The sequence below is a fragment of the Arvicola amphibius genome, chromosome 11 (assembly GCF_903992535.2).
Source record: "Arvicola amphibius chromosome 11, mArvAmp1.2, whole genome shotgun sequence".
In the NCBI taxonomy this organism is placed as follows: Eukaryota; Metazoa; Chordata; class Mammalia; order Rodentia; family Cricetidae; genus Arvicola; species Arvicola amphibius.
In genome coordinates, this window is record NC_052057.2 from 97,357,731 (window position 1) to 97,380,057 (window position 22,327).

General features: G+C 48.2%; 2 protein-coding genes across 3 annotated transcripts in view; one reads left to right on the plus strand and one right to left on the minus strand.

Moving 5' to 3' along the window:
* Window positions 1-4,662: 4,662 nt before the first annotated feature.
* On the plus strand, window positions 4,663-20,366 carry Polr1e (RNA polymerase I subunit E). 2 transcript variants are annotated; one of them, XR_005287403.2, is made up of 13 exons: window positions 4,663-4,824; window positions 5,275-5,378; window positions 7,710-7,786; window positions 8,354-8,439; window positions 10,529-10,587; window positions 11,324-11,468; window positions 11,821-11,928; window positions 12,534-12,630; window positions 13,563-13,696; window positions 14,791-14,872; window positions 15,515-15,646; window positions 16,166-16,573; window positions 19,878-20,366. XR_005287403.2 is itself a non-coding variant. In XM_038347597.1 (12 exons), exons 1-12 carry the CDS (start codon window positions 4,704-4,706, stop codon window positions 16,323-16,325), a joined length of 1,305 nt encoding a protein of 434 aa, XP_038203525.1. In that variant the 5' UTR covers window positions 4,663-4,703; the 3' UTR covers window positions 16,326-16,579. The 2 variants fall into 2 exon arrangements, 1 of the variants encoding a protein (XP_038203525.1); XM_038347597.1 differs by lacking the exon at window positions 19,878-20,366 and having other exon boundaries at window positions 16,166-16,579.
* Window positions 18,439-22,327, minus strand: part of Fbxo10 (F-box protein 10) — a 46,521-nt gene continuing 42,632 nt past the window's right edge. Inside the window, exon 11 of the mRNA XM_038347595.1 lies at window positions 18,439-20,046. Within this exon, the coding sequence (XP_038203523.1) occupies window positions 19,872-20,046 (175 nt within the window). The 3' untranslated portion in view covers window positions 18,439-19,871. The remainder of the gene's footprint in view (window positions 20,047-22,327) is intronic.

The window sequence follows — 22,327 nt, forward strand, 5'->3', positions numbered from 1 at the left end:
GGGATCATGGGTTATTACAGTTTTATTATCCATAGCATTCTGTATTTTCTAATATTCTAATCCAATATGTGTTGTTTTAATAATTGTTTTGATAATTTAGTAAGTGTTAGGAAAAATGAGAATACTTATGTTTAACAAGCTTTAATATAAAACACTGATGTTTTTATTTGTAGTAGACTTTTGTGGTGTTTTATTATTTATTACTATTATTTTATCCTGCATGAGTGTGCGTGTGTGCATGCATGCATCTGCCTCAGCACACATGGAGAAAATCCACTGGGAGGGATCTGGGCATTGAACCCTGTTGCCAAGCTTCCACAGGAAGTGCCTTTTCCCACTGAGCCACCTCACTGGCCATGAATCTTTGTTTTTATTTAAAAATATTACAAAACTAGCCGGGCGGTGGTGGCGCATGCCTTTAATCCCAGCACTCGGGAGGCAGAGGCAGGCGGATCTCTGTGAGTTCGAGACCAGCCTGGTCTGCAAGAGCTAGCTCCATCCAGGACAGGCTCCAAAGCCACAGAGAAACCCTGTCTCGAAAAACCAAAAAAAAAAAAAAATATTACAAAACTAAAAAATAAATTTAAAATATCCAGGCGATGGCGGTGCAGATCTTTAACCCCAGCACTCAGGAGGCAGAGGCAGGTGACTCTCTGAGTTTGAGGTCAGCCAGGTCTACTGAGAGAGTTCCAGGACAGCCAGGGCTACACAGAGAAACCCTGTCTCCAAAACCAACAACAACAAAAGCCAAACAATCTCCAAAATTAATTAATTAAAATATCCCAAAAATGTTGTGACTTAACAGAAATGAAGTCACTTTTTTGTTGTTAGTTGAATCTGTTGGTACACACCTATGAGCCTGATTATCTGTAGAAGAGACAAGGTGACCCCAAATTCTGAATTAACCTGGGCTACTTGGTGTATGTAAGGGCAGCCTTAAAGTAAGAACCTGTGCTGGGCAGTGGTGGCACACGCCCTTAATCCTAGCACTCAGAGGCAGAGACAGGTGGATCTCTGTGAGTAGGAGGCCAGCCTGGTCTACAGAGTGAATGCCAGGACAAGCTCCAAAGCTAGAGAAACCCTGTTTTGAAAAACCAAAAAAAAAAAAAAAAACAAAAACAAAAACAAACAAACAAAAAAGGAGAACCTACCAAAGAAAAGTTGCTGTTTTGCTTACTGCTATTCCAAAGTTAATCAAGAAGTAGAAATATTTGGAAATGAACACAATCAGCCAAATATTAGAAGGCAGAAATACTGTTGCCCCAAGTAAAAGACCAGCTTGGTCTTTGTAGCGCATTCCAGTCCAGAGAGGGTCATACACCAATACCCTGTCTTAAGCAAACCAACAACTAAATAAACAATGCACACAGTGGCCTGTAGAGGATGGACTCTCTGCTCTGTCCTGCCTAGCTCGGGGATGGGAACTGATGCATGTGGGCATCAGATCTAGGTACACTGGCCTGTGGCTCACAGAGGTAACAAGGGTAAAAAACAACCACAAGCCTTGGTGTGTGAGGAGCAGGGAGAGACTGGAAGGTGACCCCTGGGAAATGGAAAAGGAGAAGGACGAGGAGGAAGGGAGATTTTCGCCGCAAGGCTCTGGCAGAGTCTTTGGTTGGTCTCTCCTTGGCCCTGGAGAGCAAATCTTGGGTTATAGGCTGAAGCTTCAGTAGATTTAGTTCCATGCAAAGAAAACAAACATCACTTGGTGCAGGCTGCACGAACAACTACAGACAGCTCTGCGAGTCCTGCATCAAGCAACACAGAAGAGAAGGGAAGGATAGAGGAGAATACAGAGCCAGAGCAAGGCAACACAGAAGAAGAGAACGGAAGAAAGAGAGAGGTAGAGGTACAAGAAAGGAAGATGAGAAATAAGATGGGAAAAAAAGTCGTTTTGCGCATTCTGGGTAAATCACGGCAAACCAGGATCTCCCTTGCAGTTCCATCTTCATTAGCGATATCCTGAAACACCAGCAGATGGGGATATTGCCCTGAAAAACGAGAAAATTGCATTCAAAATTTCCTTTGCTTAAAAAACACACCAAAAGAGAATTCCAGGTATCTCTGACTCTCCAGACTAAATTTAAGAAGTAAAGATTCTTATGGTAAATTTTGTGTACTTTTAGTAATTCTCATCCTTTTAATTCGAAAGGGGCCACTTTGAATTTTTGACTTTTTTTCATAAGGCTCCCAGAATCCCGTCCCATTTCAGTTATTTAATGTATGCATATGTATATGTTGTCTATGTATTTTGAGTCACTGTTAACTAGTTGAGCAGCATTGAGGTACACTACAATTCTGACCCAGCTCCCCATCCGTAGAACTTTTTTTTTTTTTTTTTTTTTTTTTTTTTTTTTTTTTTTTTTTTTTTTTGGTTTTTTCGAGGCAGGGTTTCTCCGTGGCTTTGGAGCCTGTCCTGGAACTAGCTCTGTAGATCAGGCTGGTCTCAAACTCATAGAGATCCGCCTGCCTCTGCCTCCCGAGTGCTGGGATTAAAGGCGTGCGCCACCACCGCCCGGCTCCGTAGAACTTCTTATGAGGGACGGAACATCTATCTTTTGGATTCTTGCCCATGGGAATCCTGGGGATCTTTACTTTCCTGCCAGTAACACAGTAGCCAATGCAGAGGACTGTTGGCAAAGAGGTTCCTTAAAAGGGACTCACTTTAGTGTGACAGAGCTCCCACTCCTCAACTGTACCCACATTACTTGCTGATTTCTGGTCAGAAGATCTGATTGGCCCCCAGGTAATGATGTTGCTGTTTCTACAGACAATAGTACTTTGAGTAGCACGGTCATAGTGTCCTTATACTATAAAGGGGTCAAGACACTTACTTTGAGAACTGTATTTTATTCCTTATACTGTGGTCGTCTTTGACACCTCTTAACCTCAATATAACCGTTCATTTTCACTGAACCAGTGCACATTGACATAGTATCTATTATGTATAAGACCTATGCTAACTGGTTTCAAGAGCATCACTATCTTTGAGATGCACTCCCTGTCCTAGACTCCAAGGATTAGTAACTATGCTGACCTATTATCTACCTTTTTACTCATTTGTTCAATATTTCTTTGTTTTACATTTATTTACTTATTGTTAGTGTGTACAGGTGTACGCTACTGTGTAAGTAGCATCAATAGTACTAATTATATAATTAATAAGTAGTAACCCACCAGGTGGAAGACCACCAGGCTTGATGGCAAGTGCCTTTAATCACTGTGCTATCTTGCCAGCTTGCTCATCCAACATTCATTGAGAATCTCCATTTTTACAGGAGCTCCTGGGAGCTGGAGGTGCAGACGGAAAAGGAAAGAAACAGATTTGCTGGCTTGTTGTGATGGCACATGTCCGTAATCCCAGCTCTAGGCAGGAGACGAGGAGTGCATAGTCACCCTCAGGTACAGAATAGGTGGAGTGTGAAGACAGCCTGAGCCTAAAGGGAGCTGGGGACCTCAGCCCTTTCCCTCCTTCAGACATAGGCACCAATGAGCAGCTCCTTCTTGAGAACAAATAAATAAAAATAAATAAATAAAATACTTTTAAAAATGAAATGTGTTTCTAATTAGCTCCAAAATTAGTTACTAACTTCAAATAAGCTTAATATGGAAAATATTGACAGAAGAAGCAGATAAATGATTAGACAATGAAACCCTTTTCATCTCTTTCCTTTCCTTTCTGGAAACAATCAATTGAAAACAATTGGGTAGGATCAAAGAAAGCAACCTCCCAGTCAGACAAAGAGTTGCGACATAAAAGCAAAGCACAGTGTGTGCGTGCGTGTGTGTGTGTGTGTGTGTGTGTGTGTGTGTGTGTGAGAGAGAGAGAGAGAGAGAGAGAGAGAGAGAGAGAGAGAGAACTTGAGCCACAGTAGACTTCCTGTCTTGCCTCTCAGATGCTGGGATCACCAGTGTAAGGCACAACATCAGGCTGCAACAGGATTTGTCACAGGATCTTTTAGCTGTAAAGACAGCACAGAGATAGTAGGTGAATTTGAATAATGGGAGGATTACATAGTTGCATTAATGTTAATTTTCTTATTCTGGTAGCTGTATTGAAATTACTTAAGGAGATAGGCCCTATTTCTGTCTATTACGGTAACAAAATATAGGAGACAAAGGTGGGTGGTATCCTGGTGGGAGATGTTTAGGGCTTGCTCTCCAAGTGTGTGGATGGGAAACTCTGTCGAGCAGCGGCTGTCCCCCACTGCCACATCTGCTCGGTGCTCTAGGACTTCATGTCTTGTAGACTAGGCTGGCCTCGAACTCAGAGATCCGCCTGCCTCTGCCTCCCGAGTGCTGGGATTAAAGGCGTGCGCCACCACCGCCCAGCAATGTCTCAACTTGGTCTTTTCAGGTCTTGGGGAGGTATTTTCGTGGAAGGGAAGAAAGACAGTCCTCTACCTAAATGATTCTAAGTAGGAGGCAGCTCCGCGCCAAACATAGGCTGAAGAGACTGTGTTCCGCATTTGGCTAGCGGTAATACTAATTTAGGGCGCAAGCAGGAGCACTGTGCCACTTTCGAGCTGCGTCTCGCAGCGGCCCTCCTACCAGGGGGCGTGCGTGGCCATCGTGGGAGGAGCCAAGAAGGTCCGGGACGAAACTCTACTGCGCGAGGGGCGTGGTCTCGCGACTTGCATGTTTTGGGCGGGGTCCCGAGATCCATTTCCGGTGTGTGCGTCCGCGTGTGAACCGGCGAGCTCATGGCTTCCCTGGAGTCTTCCAGGCTGGACGGCCAGACTGGAGACATGGAGACAGAGGTGCCACAGAGTGCAAGGTGGCTGTACTGTGGGAAGCCTGACGACAGGCAGAAAGCTGTGCTGGGTAAAGACTGCGGGACCCGAGCGGACTTCCGCTTAGCCCTGCTATCCCCTTCTGTCTGGGCTCCACGGTAGCCCTCCTGCCCACTACCTGGAGCTGGGACAGAGCCCCCGCTATCCTCCCGTTCCTCTGTCATGACTTCACATCTATGCAAGGACACTTCTCAGGGCACAGCCCAGATCTCTTATTCGCCCTTTTCCCCACTCCACGGAGCAGAGTTCCCTCTCTTTTCTGCGAGTTAATGACATTCCCTCAGTCATTTTGTGATAACTTCTGTCCAGAGGCCACCCCCTATCTCCCGCTTTACTACCAGGACTTCCTTCAGTCCCCCTAAAAGTCGGACAGAAGCTTCTTCTTCTGTCCTTCGCCACGGGTTCCCAGCCACAATGCAGTTCTTCCTCCACTACACCCTGCTGGTCCTGTTCTTATCTCGTTCTTGGGTTACATTTACAGTTCAGTTCTCCAATGGGAAGCTGCAGAATCCAGGCAACATGCGCTTCACCTTGTACAACAGCAACGACGTGGTAAACCCGAGGCTGAGGAATCAGCGGATCCTGGTAAGTGCAGAGTTCAGGTAATCTGAACTCTGCAAGGCTCTGCAGGCCTCTGAAGACCCTTGGTGTGGGCAGATATAGGTGGGTCCAAGGGGAGAAATAGGAGGAGCAGCAAATGGGATTGTGGCTGTGCTAAGTGAAAGATTTGGGTGAAATGATGACTTTTCACATATTTGGGTTTCATTTCTTTGGAGAAAGGATTTCTCCGTGTAGCTCTGGCTGTCCTAGAACTGTGTAGATGGAGCGGACTGGCCTTCAACTCGGATCTGCGTGTCTCTGCTTCCCAAGTGCTGGATTAAAGGTGTGCACCACCACTTCCGGCTTCATATATTTGGTTTTTTTTCTAACATGAACTTACTGAATATTCCCTGTGTCCTCATGTAGCAGACTAAGGGAGCGCCTGAGTCAGATTTGACAGCATTCCTCGGGAGCTCAGCGACAGCACTCTTTGATGGGCATGGGTGTATTTCGTTTTTGTCTATGCACCATGTCTGTGTAGCTAGCTGGTGGAGGCCAGAAAGGGCACTGGATCCCCTAGAACTGGAGTTACAGTTGGTAGCGAGTCACCTTGTGGGTGCTGGGCGTTAAATGCTGGTCCTCTGGAAGAGCAGCGGGTGCCCTCCACCCCAGAGCCTTTGTCCAGTTCCCAGCTTTAGCACTGTTGATGTTTTGAACCGGGTCATTCTTTATTGTGGGTGGGAGACCTGTGCCTTACAGGATGCTTCTTGTTTGTTTTTTTGTTGTTGTTGTTTTTCAAGATAGTGTTTCTTGCTGAGCGGTGGTGGCGCACGCCTTTAATCCCAGCACTTGGGAGGCAGAGGCAGGCGGAGCTCTGTGAGTTTGAGGCCAGCCTGGTCTACAAGAGCTAGTTCCAGGACAGGCTCCAAAGCTACAGAGAAACCTTGTCCCGAAAAAGCAAAAACAAACAAATGAAAGACACGGTTTCTCTGTGGTAGCCCTAACTGTTCTGGAACTCATTCTGTAGACCAGGCTGGCCTTAAACTAAAGAGATTCGCTTGCCTCTGCTTCCTGAGTGCTGGGATTAAAGACGTGTGCCACCACCCAGCTCCACAGGGTGCTTAATAGCATTTCTGGTCTTTCCCCAATAGGTGCAGGGTTAAGAATGCCTACTATCCAGAGATGCAAATTCTCTGGGTAGTACAGGCGGACAGCAGAAAAAGCTCAGGGTTTAGGGCCTAGGGAGCTCAGTAGGAAAAGAAGTCTCTACTTGTCTGAATGCCTTCCTGGGAAAGGTACATCAGAGTTGAGCTCTGGAAGACTGGGGAACAGGTAGACAGCTGAGGTTTGGTGTCCAAAGTGACAAGGGGAAAAGAAGAACTTGTCTGGTTGGGAAGTCAGCCAGCCATTTCCAGTGCCTGGGGTGTAGGAAGAGCTGGGTCTAGGTTGGTGAAGATCTAGGGCTTGCGCGAGCCAGTTAACCGGCAGAATCATTGTACCCAGGAGTGCTGGAAGGCTAAGACCTCACTGTCTGGTTCTCCGTGCAGCTCACTCAAGAACTTTTATTTTTTTCTCTCTCACTTTAAATTTTTTTATCTGGCGGCTGGAGAGATGGCTCAGCAGTTAAGAGTACCGACTACTCTTCCAGAGGACCCAGGTTCAATTCCCAGCACCCACATGGCAGCTCACAACTGTCTGTAACTCCAGTTTCAGGGGACCCTTACACAGACATACATGTAGGCAAAACACTAATGCTCATAAAATAAAATATAAAAATGTTTTTATCTGTATTTTTATCTTTATCCATGGAGCCCATGTGAGACCTTACAGCTGTCTTACAGCTGTTCTCACTGGCGTCTCTGATGGGGAAGGAAGGGTCTTGAGCACTTCTCATGTATTTTGGGCAGTTTGTGTCACTTTAAGAGCTGTCTACTCAGCTCATCAGCCCTCTTCTTGATTAGATTATTTGAGGGTTTTTAAATTTAATTTTTACAGTTCTTTGTATATTCTAAATATTAATCCCTTGTTGGATGAATATTATTATACTTGGCAGTGATTAAGCCCCTTCTGTATGCTCTTTAGTTTAGGTAATATTTGCTTTGCTCTGAAAAAGCTTTTTAATTTCATGCAATCCCAGGTGCCACTTCCCCCAAGAACTATACCTACCACCTCAAAGCTTTCTTAAGGTATTTTTGGGGTCCCCTTTCCAAAGTTTTCTTGCCTTTCCCCCAGAGACACCCTAGGTTCCTGTAGATGTGATGGGGCTAGATCTCCTCCTGGAGGATGTCTAGGGCTGGTACACTTCGGTCCTGGGTTCGAGTGCATGCTCAGTGCCCTTCGATGCTGATCGTCGACAGAACACTCTTTGTTTTTCAGGCAGCTGAAACAGACAGGCTCTCCTATGTTGGAAACAATTTTGGGACCGGCGCCCTCAAATGCAACACTCTTTGCAGGTACTGGGCAACGGGGCAGTGACAGAGGGGCTAGGAGGGTTGTAGTGGGACAGTGACACCACCTTCAGTCTTTATTTCAGAGGTAGTTGGGGGATTTGCAGGTTCACTAAGACCCTGTGTGTAATGATTATTTCGTTTTGTATTTTAATAAATAAAACTTGCCTGAAGGTCAGAAAAGTAAAACAGCGAGCCACCGACTCTTACCTCTACTTCAGTCTGAAATGGCGATCCCGCCTCCAGGGATCCCAGAATGAGACTGTGTGAGAGCTGTCTCCTCCCATCTTATATTCCTCTCTAGGACTGGAATTAAAGGCGTGCACCACTACCACAATCTAAATGTGATTGCTCATCAGAACCATCTGGTGGCTTTTTCAGTCCCCAGCCATTCTGTGTGTCCTCCCTCTTCATCACCTACTGCTCCCTCTCTGTGCAGGGATTGTTACTTGTGATCAAGGGGATGCCTTCCTCCGGCAGAAAGAAGCTAGGGACCTGTAAATAGGAAAGAGAGGGTTGTGTGGATAATAACCCATGGATAACCGACTACCGTACCATTCCGCTTTTACCCAGACACTTTGTGGGGATTCTGAATAAGACCTCCGGCCAGATGGAGGTGTATGATGCCGAGCTGTTCAACATGCAGCCGCTGTTTGTCGGTAGGTTCCGGAAATGAAGACTCAGTTAAAGGCCACATCGTTTGGGTTTGTTGAATTAGTTCATTTTTGTTTCCTAAGAGGCATTTGTAATTTTCTCTAAATGGCTTCCCCCTCACACACCTTTCTGAGACAAGGTCTCATGGAGTCCAGGCTGCCCTTGAATTTGCTGGGCAGCTGAGGATGACCTTGGACTTCTGCCACCAACTCCTGAGTGGTGACCTTGCAGGTGTGTGCCACCACGCGTGTTTATATGGTGAGGGGGGTGTGAACTCAGAATGTGGTGTCTCCCGGCAAAACAGCTCATCCTCAGCAATAAGAGGATGCCTTCTTGCCAAGTGTTTTCTTTTTTAATTTGAAAAGTTTTATTTATATATATTTATATATATATATATATATATATATATTCATTTAATTATTATTGACCCCTTACTATGCTTGAATTACTAAGCTAAGGACTGTGTATGACAGGCAAGATCCCATCTCTCCAGCATTTACAGATGTTGTCTCAGAAACCAGCCTTTAAAGCAGGAATAGTCGTCAGTGCAGGCGTCTCATGGGGCTTTCTTTCCCACCACAGGCTCTTCTTAATCCTTCATGTGTGGGAGCACAGGTGTTCAAATGCCATAGCACACGTACAGAGGTCAGAGCAGAACCTCTGCTGTCTGACCTACTTGTTTGAGAAACTGTGTCTGTTGGCTCTGAGTAGGCCGGTAGCTGCCTCTTGAGCGTCCAGGGTTCTCGTCTCTGCTTCCCATCTTACTGTGGCCGCACTGCGATTCCAGATGTGTGCTACCGTGCCCAGCTTCCCAGGCCCTCATATTTGGGTAGCAAGCTGTCTGCACACCGAGCCATCCTCTAGACTTTCTAAGTTCCAATGGAAATTTAAAAATTTTATTACATTTTTTTATTGGACGTGTGTATATATGTACCACAGTGCATGTGTGGTGGTCACAGGCCAATTCAAGGAAGTTGATTTTCTCTTTCCAACATGTGGATCCAGGCACATGTGAACAACATGTGACTCGGGTCATCAGACTTGGTAACAAACACCTTTTTACCTGCTGGCCCTCTACCAGCTTGCTGAGGTGGGATTGTTTAAATTCCTTTTTAAAAAAAAAAGATTTATTTTACGTGTATGGTTCTGCATGAGTGTCTGTGCACCACATGCATGCATTGCTTGCGGAGGCCAGAAGAGGGAGTTGGATCCCTTGGCTGGAGTTATACGTGGTTGTTAGCCATCATGTGGATGCTGGGAACTGAACTTAGGTCCTCTTAAAAGAACAGCCAATGCCCTTACCTGCTGAGTCATCTCTTCAGACTCTGAGGTTGTTTAATTCTTGATGAGATACATTTGTGTTACATCTTGATAGTTTATAAGTATTGGCTTGTTCTGGCTCACCCATGCAGGCTATTTTTTTTTTTAAGACCAGACTGGCCTTTAACTCACAGAGAACCACCTGCCTCTGTCTCCTGAGTGCTGGGATTAAAGGTGTGCGCCACCACCCGGCTCAGAGCTTGTGTTCTTGGCCTTCGGATTGTACTGCTCCCTACCTGAGTACATTGTGGGAAGCTGGAGAGTGTCATATGAAAATTCCCAATATGTTTACACCTGCCTTTAGGTCTTTGACTAGAAAAGCAGATCTGACGTGGCCTGGCCCGGGAAAGTGCCTGGGCCAGTCACTGTGTCTGCGGGCCTCATTTTTCCTTCTTTCTGATCTAAGAGATCAGGGCAGAAGACATCCATTCGCACTTATTTACTGAGGAATACAGCCTGTATTCAGTGTACATTCATGTTAGGGAAGTCTCGGAATAAGGAACTCGGTTTTTCTTAGATTAATGTTAAATAAACATTAAGCACTATTAATATTTTTAAGACCTTGCAGAGCTGAGCACAGTGGGTCCAGCGCACATGCACACACACACACACACACACCCTCTTATGGGGTTAAGATCAGGGTATCAGCTGAACTCAAATTTAAGATCCTTGTGGGCAGAATAGTGAGAGCCTCCCCCCACCCCCCATTAAAATATAGTAAAATGCTCATTGGTGAGCCTCAGTGAGCTTTCTTCCTGCTCTGTGTTTCTGTAGACGATGCTATTGATCATGAGTCCCCGCTGGACAGTCAGACCAAGACTTTCAGGGAAAAGGTGAGTGACAGTTAAGGTCGCTCCTTCGAGGCCTGGTTCCCCGTCAGTGTAACAGCCCCCCTGAATGTGGGCCTCCCTGGCTGCTCCAGCTCAATTGGTCTTTGATTCTCCACCTGGTTGCTACCCACAGAGGCCTTCTGGTCTCCCAGGGAGCAGGCTTGCTGCTGCCTTGACCAGGTGAACACAATGTTGGTGTTTGCACCCTGTTCTCTGGGATGATGTTGGAGGTGTAGCAGAAAACTTCCTAGGTTTTGGTCCACACTGTGGAAAATGTTGACCTGGAGATGCGTATCAACAAAGTAAGTTCTTAGAGCTTCTGGATGTAAAGAATTCTTAGCGAAGTCGTCTCACCCTCGGGTGGCAGACTGAACTTTCGGTGCTGCCTGGGCCACAGCAAAGAGAAGACCACTCTGGTTCACGTGGGGAGAGGGAGTGGTTTATTAACAGCGTCTGCTACTGGAGCAGATGGCAGATGGGTAGGCTGTGTGCCACAGGTTTACCAGCCCTAATTCCAGTCAAGTCTTTCTGTACTGATGGAAAATAGGTATGCATTTGTAACTGGGAGTCAGTACAGCAAACCCAGTCCTGAGGGGGACAGGTATGAGAGAGGACCCAGCCTGATTGACAGGTGAGGTGATCCTGGCTCAGGGACCCCACAGCTTGCTTGTGATTACACACGCGGAAACAACCATGCTGCCCATCCTGTCCTTGGTAACTGGGTTTGTTTCTTACACAGTTGGATTCTTGCATTGAAGCCTTTGGAAGCACCAAGCAGAAGCGATCCCTGAACTCCAGGAGAATGAACAAAGTTGGCAGCGAATCTTTGAATCTCACAGTAACTAAAGCTGCAGAGAACATCATCGATACAAAGGGTGTGAACGGTAAGAGGCTGGAGCTTGGGGTAGAGTGTGCCTGCAAAGACGTCAGATCTGTCACTCACCTCGCAGATGCCAGCGGGGAGCTCAAAGGCTGGATTCCTTCCTGGTGCCTGGCCGCAGCCTCTCTGATGCTGTGTAGTGAATATTTACTAGCATGCGTCTCTAACTCTGTTCTGAGTTACTTGAGGGCAAACACACTGTATCCACCTTCTGCATGGCTGGGAAGTTCAGATCCTGGCAGGTGTTCAGATTTGAGTTTTGGACCATGTGATCTCTAATGCATGGGTTTCATGGAGTGTTGGGGAGCCTGTAGCCAGACAGGGTGACACTCACATTAATTTTCCTCCACTGAAAGCTCTGGTCAGTGATGCCATGCAGGATGACTTGCAAGATGACTCCCTCTACCTTCCTCCCTGCTATGCTGATGCGACCAGGCCTGAAGACGTGTACAGATTTGAAGACAGTATCCTTGCAGTTTGGAAGGTGCCTGATTTGCAAGTTATTGTGTTGGCATACACATTGGCAGAGCCAGGCTGGGTAAGAGTAGCCATAGCCGTGGTCCTGTGACATTAATAAATGCACTATCCAGCCCTTTTCCCACATTGCTGTTAGCAAAAGGTTTGTCGGTTTGGCTTCCTCATCAGCGGAAGGACCTACTTCTGGGAATCAAACCCACTGTTCAGTTAACAGGACAGATGGGCACCGCTTAGCCCTGTGGGGGTCATTCTCCACAGACAGTCAGAATATAACCTTTGAGTTGGCTGGCATCAAAGTCCAGAGCAGACATACTGAAAGAAGGGTTGGAGTATAGAACTCCACTGCTCAGGGGGTCTGGCTAATTGGAGAATGCTAACAGAGGCTCTAGTAGTGAAGAGAAGCAGGGGCGATCCAGGTAGGAAGTGACCCTGAGGCTGGAGTCTGGGAATCGGGTCTCTGTGCTCCACGCTGCTTCCTCTGAGTTCCTTCTCTGTGGGCCTTAGCTTTCCTGCCTGGGAAATGAGGTCCCTTGCAATGACTTAGCTCAGTAGGTGCCCATTTTGGTCTGTCATGTTCTTGACCTGCAACCAGTTCTGTCCCCGGCTGAGTACGATGCTCTTGAGAGCCCTTCCGAAGCCTTCAGAAATATTACATCAGAAGACATACTGAAGATGATTGAAGAGAACAGGTATTCGTGGGCAGGTGGGGCATCGTGAGGCATGATGGGAAACAGAGTCTGACATAAAGCAAGACCTTAATAAACCACTCAGAAAGTAACAGCTTGGGGAGTCTGTGGGAGGTGTCTGCTCAGCCGCGGAGTGAAGGAGCAAGCTTTGACACCAGGCATTCAGGAGCTGTGGGTAGATACAAGGAAGAGGATTGGTTTATGTGTGTAGCACCTATAGCTGGAGAGATGGTGGCAGGGTCCTGTAATCTGGGGCCTGGGACCAAAGCCAGCCCCATGTCCTGCTGTTGTGTTGATGCTGATTGGCATTGGCATGGATGCTAACCAGAGTGATGGCTGTCCGTGACAGTATGCTTGCCAATCTCTAAAATTAAATATGCACATTTTAAATATTATATATTTAGTTTAAATAACAGAGATTAACCCTCTTAAAACAACTTTTTTTTAAAAAAAAGATGATGGTTAGTTTATGTCTTAGTTCTGAGCCTTTCTTTCTAATTATTCTTTTTTTTATAAGATTATGTGTGTATAACATGGGTAGGGGTCCAGTAGAAGATGTCATTGGATCAGGTGTGAGTGGCCTGGCGTGAGTGCTACAAAACGAACAAGGCCCTCTGCAAGAGCAATGCTATTTAACTGCTCAGCCACCTCTCTAGTCCTATTCTTCTTAGTTTTTTTCTTAGAGTTTGTGTCTGTGGTTGTGAGTCTGAATGTGTGTGTGAGATTTGTGCTTGTGTGGAGGTCTGAGGTTGATCATCATAGGAATTGTCCTCTGTTGTTTTTCTACCTTGTTCAATGACGTGGCGTCTGTCAATCAAACCCTGTGTCCCTGCTACGGTTAGCCTCCCTAGCCAACTCGCCCAGAGTGGATGGAGTGTCTGGGGATCATGTGCTGGTGATGCCTCCTGACCACCTGTTTTTCTTCCTTGTTTTAGCCACTGCTCCTTCATCATAGAAATGCTGAAGTCTTTGCCATCAGATGAGCAGAGTCGAGACCGGCAAGCCCGAAGCATCTGGTTTCTAGACGCCCTCATCAGATTTCGAGCTCAGAAAGTGATAAAGGGAAAAAGTAAGCCCCCCGCAGGCATTTTATCCGTTTATCTCCAGTGGTTGGTTGTCTGTAGTTTTCACGTCACCCCCGTGGATGTCTGTCCAGGCCCTCTCTGTGCGGCCTGCCCATCCTGCTGGTCCCGCTGCCTGCCTGAGCCTCACAGGGCTCTCTTCTCTTTGTATTTCTTTCATCTGCTCTGGAAATGGGGACAGGGTGGATGGGGCTTCCAGAGAACACATGTCCTGCTTGTTCTGCCCGGTAAAACACAGCATCCAGGTCAAATGAGAGGAATAACTTACAGGATGCTGTTAGAATAAACATTCCTTACAGGAGGAGGAGAAATCAGGGCTTTGCTTGGGGCAGGTGGTTTTCCTTTTTAAAACTATGCAGCCCTAGTTGGCCTGGAACTCACAGAGATTCATGTGTCTCTGCCTCCTGAGTGCTGGGATTAAAGGTGTGCACGGCTATGCTTGCCTTTTTTTTCTTCTTTTTGTGGTGTGTGGGTGTTGTGACATTTTATTTCACACTGAGTGAGTGAGGCAGTTTGTGATGTTCCACCTGCTTCTAAGACCATGTGTGGTGGTCACACTCATGCCCACCCCAAGCTGAAAAGCCAGCAGGAGACCCCTGGGGTTTGCAGCGCAAGGCGTGTGTGTTCACTCTTCTTGTGGAGGGCACCAAGGATGGAGATGCGCCTGCCTGCTTAACTCTCAAGTTTCATGTTCCAGTCTCTTGTGCCTTCCACCCTCAACTTAGTTATGGGTAGTTGTGTGTGTGTGTGGGGGGGTGCCCAGGGTACCTACGGTCAGAAGACAGCTTTGGAATCAGTTCTCTCTATATCCATGCGAATCCTTGGTGGCACATCCTGACCCACTGGGCCATCTCAGCAGCTCCATCTGCCGTCTACTTTATTTTCCAGTATCTTCCTGTGTGTGCCTAGTCCTCATCAGTCTGCTCTAGCTGTTCACACCCTTCACAAACACCTCCTGCGTGTGTCTGACTTTAAAGTGGCTGCTTTGGATCTTAGGCCCCTGTTCCTCTTATCATGTGGTTTTGGCCATTATAGCCCCCACCCACCCAGGAAAATGATCCAATGCAACTCTGTGTTCTAGGTGCCCTGGGACCTGGAATCCCCCACATCATCAACACGAAGCTGCTGAAGCACTTCACCTGCCTGACTTACAACAATGGCAGGTCAGGGGCTGTTTCTGTGGAAAGGGACGCAGATGGGGGTGGCAGGGAAGTGTGGGGACTCAGGTGCAATTCCACGTCCAGAGTCCAGCGCCAAAGAGTCACTGCCGTCTGGCGGTCTTCTGGGGACATCATACACTGTCCCTCTTGGAAGTGTTCATTTGCCTTTGGCCGTGGGGCACCCTGCAGTGCTGGGCTTACTGGTGATCAGTGCTGCAGGAAAGGGCAGCTACACGGTGACCTAGAAGACAAACTGCAGCCGCCTCCGGGCCTTGTTTGCCGCTGTTTGATGGGGCTGTGCTTCCTGCTCCTGCTGTGTTTGGAAATGAGGCTGGGGTGGTTTTTCCTGCAGCCTGCTGAGCAGACAGTCACAGGCTCCTACAGAGGGCTTTCATTAGTACGTCACTACCAGCCACCTGGGGAAATGTTGGGGAAATGTTGGCGGGGCTTTGTTTGAGAGGAAAGGTGGGTTGACTCACTGTTCACTGTGAGACTTGGGCACCTTGGAAGGAACACGCTGTGTAACTTGATGCCCCGCTGCCCCCAAACTGGGACCACTGACTATAGAGGGTAAGGCTCTGGTGTTCTTATTTAGTTAGAACTTGGGGGTTAACTTCACGTCTCCTCCGTTGCCACTGACTGCAGTTTACAGAACTTAATTTCAAATTCAATGAAGGCCAAGATCACTGCGTATGCAATCATCCTCGCCTTGCACATAAGTAACTTCCAGATCGACCTGACAGTGTTGCAGGGGGACCTGAAACTCAGTGAGAAAAGGTGAGCACGGCAGAGTGAGGCTGGTCCCTGCAGCCGCCCGGGTGGAGCCTGCTCCTGCCTGTGAGGCCCTGCTGAAGGGGGTAAAAGGGACGGGGTTTCTCATGGAAAAATCTTGGGACCAGAAGACAATCTTCTATGAATGAATGATTGGTTGGCGAGAAACTCTGAGTGCCTTCTCTTTGCAAGGCTTGATACTGAGTTCATTCACAGTCCTTCACTCATTTCCCAAAGAATAAGAAGACTCTGAGGTCTGGAAAGGTAATAACGTTCTCAAGCTCTCACTCCCCGGAAGGGTGCCTGGGCCTTAGGCCTGAGCCTCCCACAGCTTTCTGTTCTGAATAACCCTGTGTGTTCTACATTGCTGGGACTAGGGAGGGATCCTCCGTGGATCTAGGGGTGAAGTGAGGGTGGAAACAGAGAACCCAGTTTTATGGTCCGGAGCACAGTGTGCTCTTCGCTCCTGTCAGACCTGAACAGTGCACACAGGGCTCCCCCTCATTTGTTCCATTTCTTCCTTAGGATGATTGAGATAGCAAAAGCCATGAGGCTGAAGATCTCCAAAAGAAAGGTGACGCTGGCAGATGGCAGGGAAGAGGATCACAGACTAGGCACTCTGTCTGTCCCACTGCCTCCAGCCCTGACCTCAGACCGCCAGCCAAAGCGGAAGAAGATGAACTAGATCTTTTCCAGGTGGCTTGCTCTGGCCATATCACAGCCACTTCTGTCCAGTCCCACTTTTATTTTTTGAAAAAGGAAGCAGACTGGATGTTGTGGTTCTCAGGAGACTGAGGCAGGCTGACTGTGGATTCTGGGCCCATCTGGGACTCTACTGTGCTCCACCACCCCAAGGCCTTACGTTTGCACGGTTATCAACCTGAGCCAGCATCCCAGCTGTGCCTCTCATGCAGAGATTAAAGGATGGCCTAGGTTTGACTTCATCTCCCTTCTTTGCTGTTGCTGTTGCTAGAATTGGCAGATGTTTCTCCTGCTGGGTCATGTGCGGGGTTTGGGAGGGTCAGGCTGAACTCTGAGCCTAAAGAAAGGATGACGGTTTAAAAGGAGGACCTAGACCAGCCTGCAGCAGGTGGAGGGGGGCCGAGCAAAGATCCCAGCTCTGCTAAGGTCGGCAGTGGGATCTAAATGAACAGCCTACCACAGCACAGTGGAGCCCAATCAGGAATGATAACCACAGCTTTCCTTCCTCGCTGAGACCATGCAGAGGGGCATGGATGGTGATGAGTACAACGTGGAAAGCATAAAGCATGGGCCATCATCATGAGGGTCTCACTTGGTTTTGGATTCAGGCCTTGACAGACCCACTGTGGGTAAATAAAGTCCCTGGGTCTGGGGAGGGGAGCTGTGCTAGAGGCTTGAGTCTTTTTAGACAGCACCAAATGATCTTGTAGCCATGATTCTGCAGGTGAGCTTAAGACAGGCTGATAGGAAGTCTGTCATGGGTTCACATGGTGAGGGGAAAACCGGCACAGGCAAGCTGCCCTGTCTCCACTGTGGGCTGTGGTGTGTATACACCCGCAGCAATAGAACTTACAAACAACAAAAATGGGGTTGGAGAGAGCTCAGCAGTTAAAAGTCCCACAAACACCTAAGTTCCAACCCGACACCCATATGCCCAACACCGGGAAGCAGAGACAGGAAATCCATTGGTTTCCTAGCTGCTGGCCTCACTGAAAAGCACGAGTTCCCAGAATACCTTGCCTCAAAGGGAAAGGCAGAGAGTAACAGGACACCGGTACTCTGACCTCCAGACACAGGCCACACACTACACATGGGAAATCAGTCCTCTCTAGGAAACAGACTGCTCCACACTGGAAGAAAGAGATGCATAAACCAGCTCATGGCAACACAGTCTGAGTTGGGAATGGTGGCACAAGCCTCTATGCCAACATTTGGGAGGAAGCTTCAGCTAATCCACGCCAGCTTGAAAAACAAAGCAGTTGGTTAAGAAGTCAGGAGAGGGAGCTGACCCAGAGCACCCCTTATCAGAAGAAAGTTCAGAAGATGGGTTTGCCTTAGCTCAGGGGTGGGCTGCTTTTAAGACTAAGAAAACTGACAGAAGTATTTACTACTAGGCCAGAAGATGGCTTAGTGTTCAGTAAAGGCACTTGCCAAGCCAGATGACCCGAGTTCACTCCCTGGAACCCACATGGGAGAAGCAGAGAACCAACTTCTCCAAAATTGTCCTCTGAGCTCCACATGTGTGCTGCGACACAGGCTCACATAAAAACACAACAGATGTCAGAACAAAATCCTAATACCAAGCTCATGAGCTGAGTGGGTACATGCTGAGGGAGAACCCAAGCCAGGGAGACATGCTCATGTATCTGAAGCCCCTTGGCGCACCGGGTGACCTGCATGGAGGCGGTGTCACAGCTTACCTCCAGACAGGCCCCTGGGCAGGACTGCTGTGGCGGCTCTGGATGGGAGCAAACTGGTACAGTGAGAGCCTTGATTCTGCGGTCTCAGTGGCACCTGCGGGAAAGCCTGCTGGTTACTTGGAACTGCAGCAAATGTGTGGGCCCAGTTAAGACCCGGAAACGCCTCCTTTAAAATATATAGAACTTTATTTTGGCTTGAGATTTTTGTAAGTACTTGATTCACAGAAAAGTCATTTCTTACAAAATACCGAAGGCAGCGTTTTTCTACAGCGACTCACGTTGGGGCCACCAGACAAGGGCATGGGCAGTACTGCAGACGGGAAAGACCAGGGTTCCTGTTCCCAGAGTGCTTAGGGAGAAGTCAGAGCTCCCCCTCCCACCCACCCAACAGCAGCACCTAGGGCTCCACAGAACCAGCATGGGATCTGGTCCAGTGTAGGACAGTGACCCCAAAGGCTGGAGGGCCCTGCAGTGAAGGCCAGGTGGGAAAGGGGTCATCAAGGCGGAGCTAGCCCTGCATGCAGTCCCCTTCCACAGTGGGGTCCAAGCCCACCTGGCTCTCAAAGCTTGTCACATTCACAGTACTGTCTAGGGAAGCCTTTGGGAGTGGGCCTTCCCATCACTTAGGCCACTAACAACTCTGGCTCTGGGCTGGGACTTAAGGACACAGAAGGGGCTCTACCTTCAGAGAGCTCACAGGTAAACAGGCAGGACAGGGTATGGACCCAGAGAGTTCCAAAGCAAAGCAGAAAGTGCTCAGTGCCCTGAGAGGGAGAGGGAGGGTGAGGTTCGGGGGGGGGGGGGGACACTATCACCAGGGCAACGGGAGAGTCACATGGAGGTGGCAGTGTCTGAGCTAACCCTGGAGTGAAGGGTGGGGCCTGCACACATGGAGATAGCTGGGAGGGCATGCCGGGAAGGAAAATAAGCTCAAGCCAAGGCACAGAGTGGGGAACACGGTAGGGCTGGTCAAGGCAGCTGGTCATCCATGAGGATACAGACACGCTGGAGGGCACCCCCACCTAGACAGGCTGGAGCTTGCAGGGGCAGCTGGAATATGTGTCCACACACAGCCCGAATCCTGTGGCAGGCACTGAGCTAATGCTTTGAACCTGGGGGCTCCTTGGGGACAGTGGAGCTTCGTTCTTCTTCACACGGCCCAGCCCAGCACCTGCCAGCACACCTGAAGGCAGCCGCCTGCCCCTCTTATTTTAGCATGTCCCCTGGTCATTCCTGGGACATCTTTTCAGGAGGACCTTCTTGCTCCCAGCCCCTTCCTTGTTCCCAGGGCCATGTGCCAGTCTAGAACTGTCTTTAATAAAAACACTGCAGTCCCCAGCGGCAGCTGGGAGGCAGGTCCCGTCTCCTGAGGGACCGAGAGGGCAGGTCCAGGAAAGGCAGCCATTGTCCCTCAACACAGTTACTTCCCTCGACCAGAAGGACTCTCTTCCCTGAGAGGAGTCTAGGTTTGGTCTGTGTAGAGTGAGGTTCTCTGTAGTGTGGAATAATTGACCTAAAATCTGCATGTATTGTCTGAGTCTCCCTAGCTCTGCATAACCTCTAACTGCTGGAACACTCCCAATTGCTCTTGCTCTTTCTCCTGGGGGGAATGTTTCCAAGGTCCTTCCTGATGAAGGCTGTGGAGTAAAGGGTTTAGAAGTACCTTGTTCTCAGTCCCCAGGAGGCCTAGGACCCTCTTTTCAGGAGTGGTGGTGTGTAGGATAGGGGTGGGGCTGGGAGTCTTCCCAGGCTTAACTTCCATCCCAAGAGTCAGCCTCTAGCTCTTCTGAGTGCCCACTGGGGCCTGGGGCTGAGGCAAGTCTTCTTGCTTACAGGATGGTACAGAAGATGCTGCGGTTGCTGTGGTAACCACCTTCCACACGGGCTGTGATCCTGGTCGCCATGGCTGTCACCTTCTGCCCACTGTGGGACCCAGAGGAGCCCCTGACTGAGTTTTCAAGGTGAGGCCGTGCTGGAGGATTCACCAGGCGCCAAGTGTCAGACCTAGAGGTGCAGAAGGAAAGCCAGTGAATACGGAGAGTACTGGGTGACCCCTGCATCTCACCTTTGGCTCCAGTTCTCTAGGTCTCCAAGTTTAAATCTAGGTGTAGGTTTCATCTTCTAAGTCAGTGACTGCCCAATAAGGTGGAGTGAGAAACCAAGGGACAGATCCCTGCTGCATTTATGCATGGAACCTTGGTCACATTTCCTCTGTGGTCCTCAACTTCCCCATCTTTCTGGATTTAGATGTGAATCAGTGGATTTTATCTCTATCCTCCCCTCCCCGCCCCAAAGCGCACACACACCAGCTTTGTGAGCACGAATGGTCTACAAGCCTTATTTATCATCACCCAAAACTAAAAACTACCAAGAAGCCCTTCTGATGACGAGCAGGCAAACGAGCTGCTGCACCAGTGCATGGAAACTACTCGATGCTGAAAAAGACCACGTGAAGCAGGGTGTGGTGTGCTCCGGCTAACCTTGTCTGCAGAGTTCCAGGACAGCCAGGGCTACACACTGAAACCCTGCCTCAATAAAACAAAGAGACAGAGAATGACTCCCAGGGGGTCTGACTTTCTTCTGACCTCTGCAGACATCAGGAACATACATGATGCAGACATACATGCAATCCATGTGACACTCACATTACACATCAAATAAAAACCAACAACTAAAGCTAGAACCAGCACAGGGACACTCCCACACCCATGCCTGCTGCTGGACTATGCACAGTAGCCAGCAAAGGAAACCCAGCTGAGACACCCATCAATAGATGAATGCAGCTATAATATCTACAGAAAATGGATGGAACAGGAGATAATGACACTATGTGCAAGAAGCAGACTCAGACAAATACCACATTTTGTGAAGAATCTACATTTAGATTTGTAAGTGCCTTTGTGTTTATGGTACTGTGAACATAGAAAAGAGACTATGATAACCTAGTATTCTCCTCACAGAAACAGAAACCCTAACTAAGGCCGAAGTTGGTACCAGGGACTGCGGTATTGCTGTGATAGACCAGACCATGTTTTTGTTTGGAGGAATGTGGACTTTGGGACTTTGGATTAGGAAAGCAATTGAAAGCTTTATTTAAGTGGAGCTTAATGGGCCACACTAGTAAGAACGTGGAAGACAGTGGTGCTGGGGTGATTTGAACTGTGGGTGCCTGGCTCAAGAGGGTTCCGAGGAGAATATTTGTATGTGGCCTAGAGACCAGTCTTGTGATATTATGGCTAAGAATGTGGCTGCTTTTTGCCCTTGTCTGAAAAGTCTACCTGAGGCTAAATTGAAGAGTTAGGGATAAAATGTTCTGGCAGAGGAAATCTCAAACCAGCCTCGTATTGACTGTGTCCTGTGGTTATTAGCGTTCACTCTTACACAGATCTATAATGAAAAGGAGAAAACTGAGCAGAGAAAAATACAAAATGTACAGCTTGAGGTGGACAGGGGCACCAGGAAGTGGAATGGAGCTAAATCCTGTGTTCAAGGAGATACACAGTGATTGGAAGCATCACCCCAGCCCCTGGCATTTATCCTTCGGGCGCCAATGGAGCAGAAAGCTCCATCTCAAGCCCCCTCCCTCTGGGAGTTGCCTTGGTTCAGACTTCAGCTCTGGAAAAGCCCACCAAGCACTAAGCCCTCCCCAGGGAGGGCTAGGACCACTCCCACAGGCTATTTAGGCTGAGCCAAGAAAAAGAACACATGGTCTTTGGGTTTTGTGCCTCTCCTGTCTTTCCCCACCATACAGGAGCACTGCAGTAAATGTGGGCATTAATTTGGTCTAATTTTGTCTGATTGGAGTTATTTGCGTTGGCGGAGAGGCTCATCTTAAGATTATTCCCAGCACCACATGCTGGGAAAATGCCCTGTGCTCCCTTTTGGAATGGTAATGTACATCCTGTGCCATTATATGTTGGAAGTATGTGATCTGAACTTTCATTTTGATTATACAGGGGATTACAGTTAAGAGATTGCATGAGTCTCAGAAGAGACTTGGGACTTTGAAAGATATTTGTAAAGACTGTTACAGACTACGGGAACTTTTAAAGTTGTACATAATGAATTTCTGCATCATGATATGGTGAGAAGCCTAATGGGTCCAGGGAGTGGAATGTGGGGATTTGAAAGAAAATGGCTCCCAAAGGCCCACAGGGAGTAGCACTATTAGAAGGTGTGGCCTTGTTGGAGTGGGTAAAAAGTAAGTCCCTAGGCGTGGGCTTTGAGGTTTCATATGCTCAAGCCAGGCCCAGTGTGTCTCACAGTCTCTTCCTGCTGCCTTCAC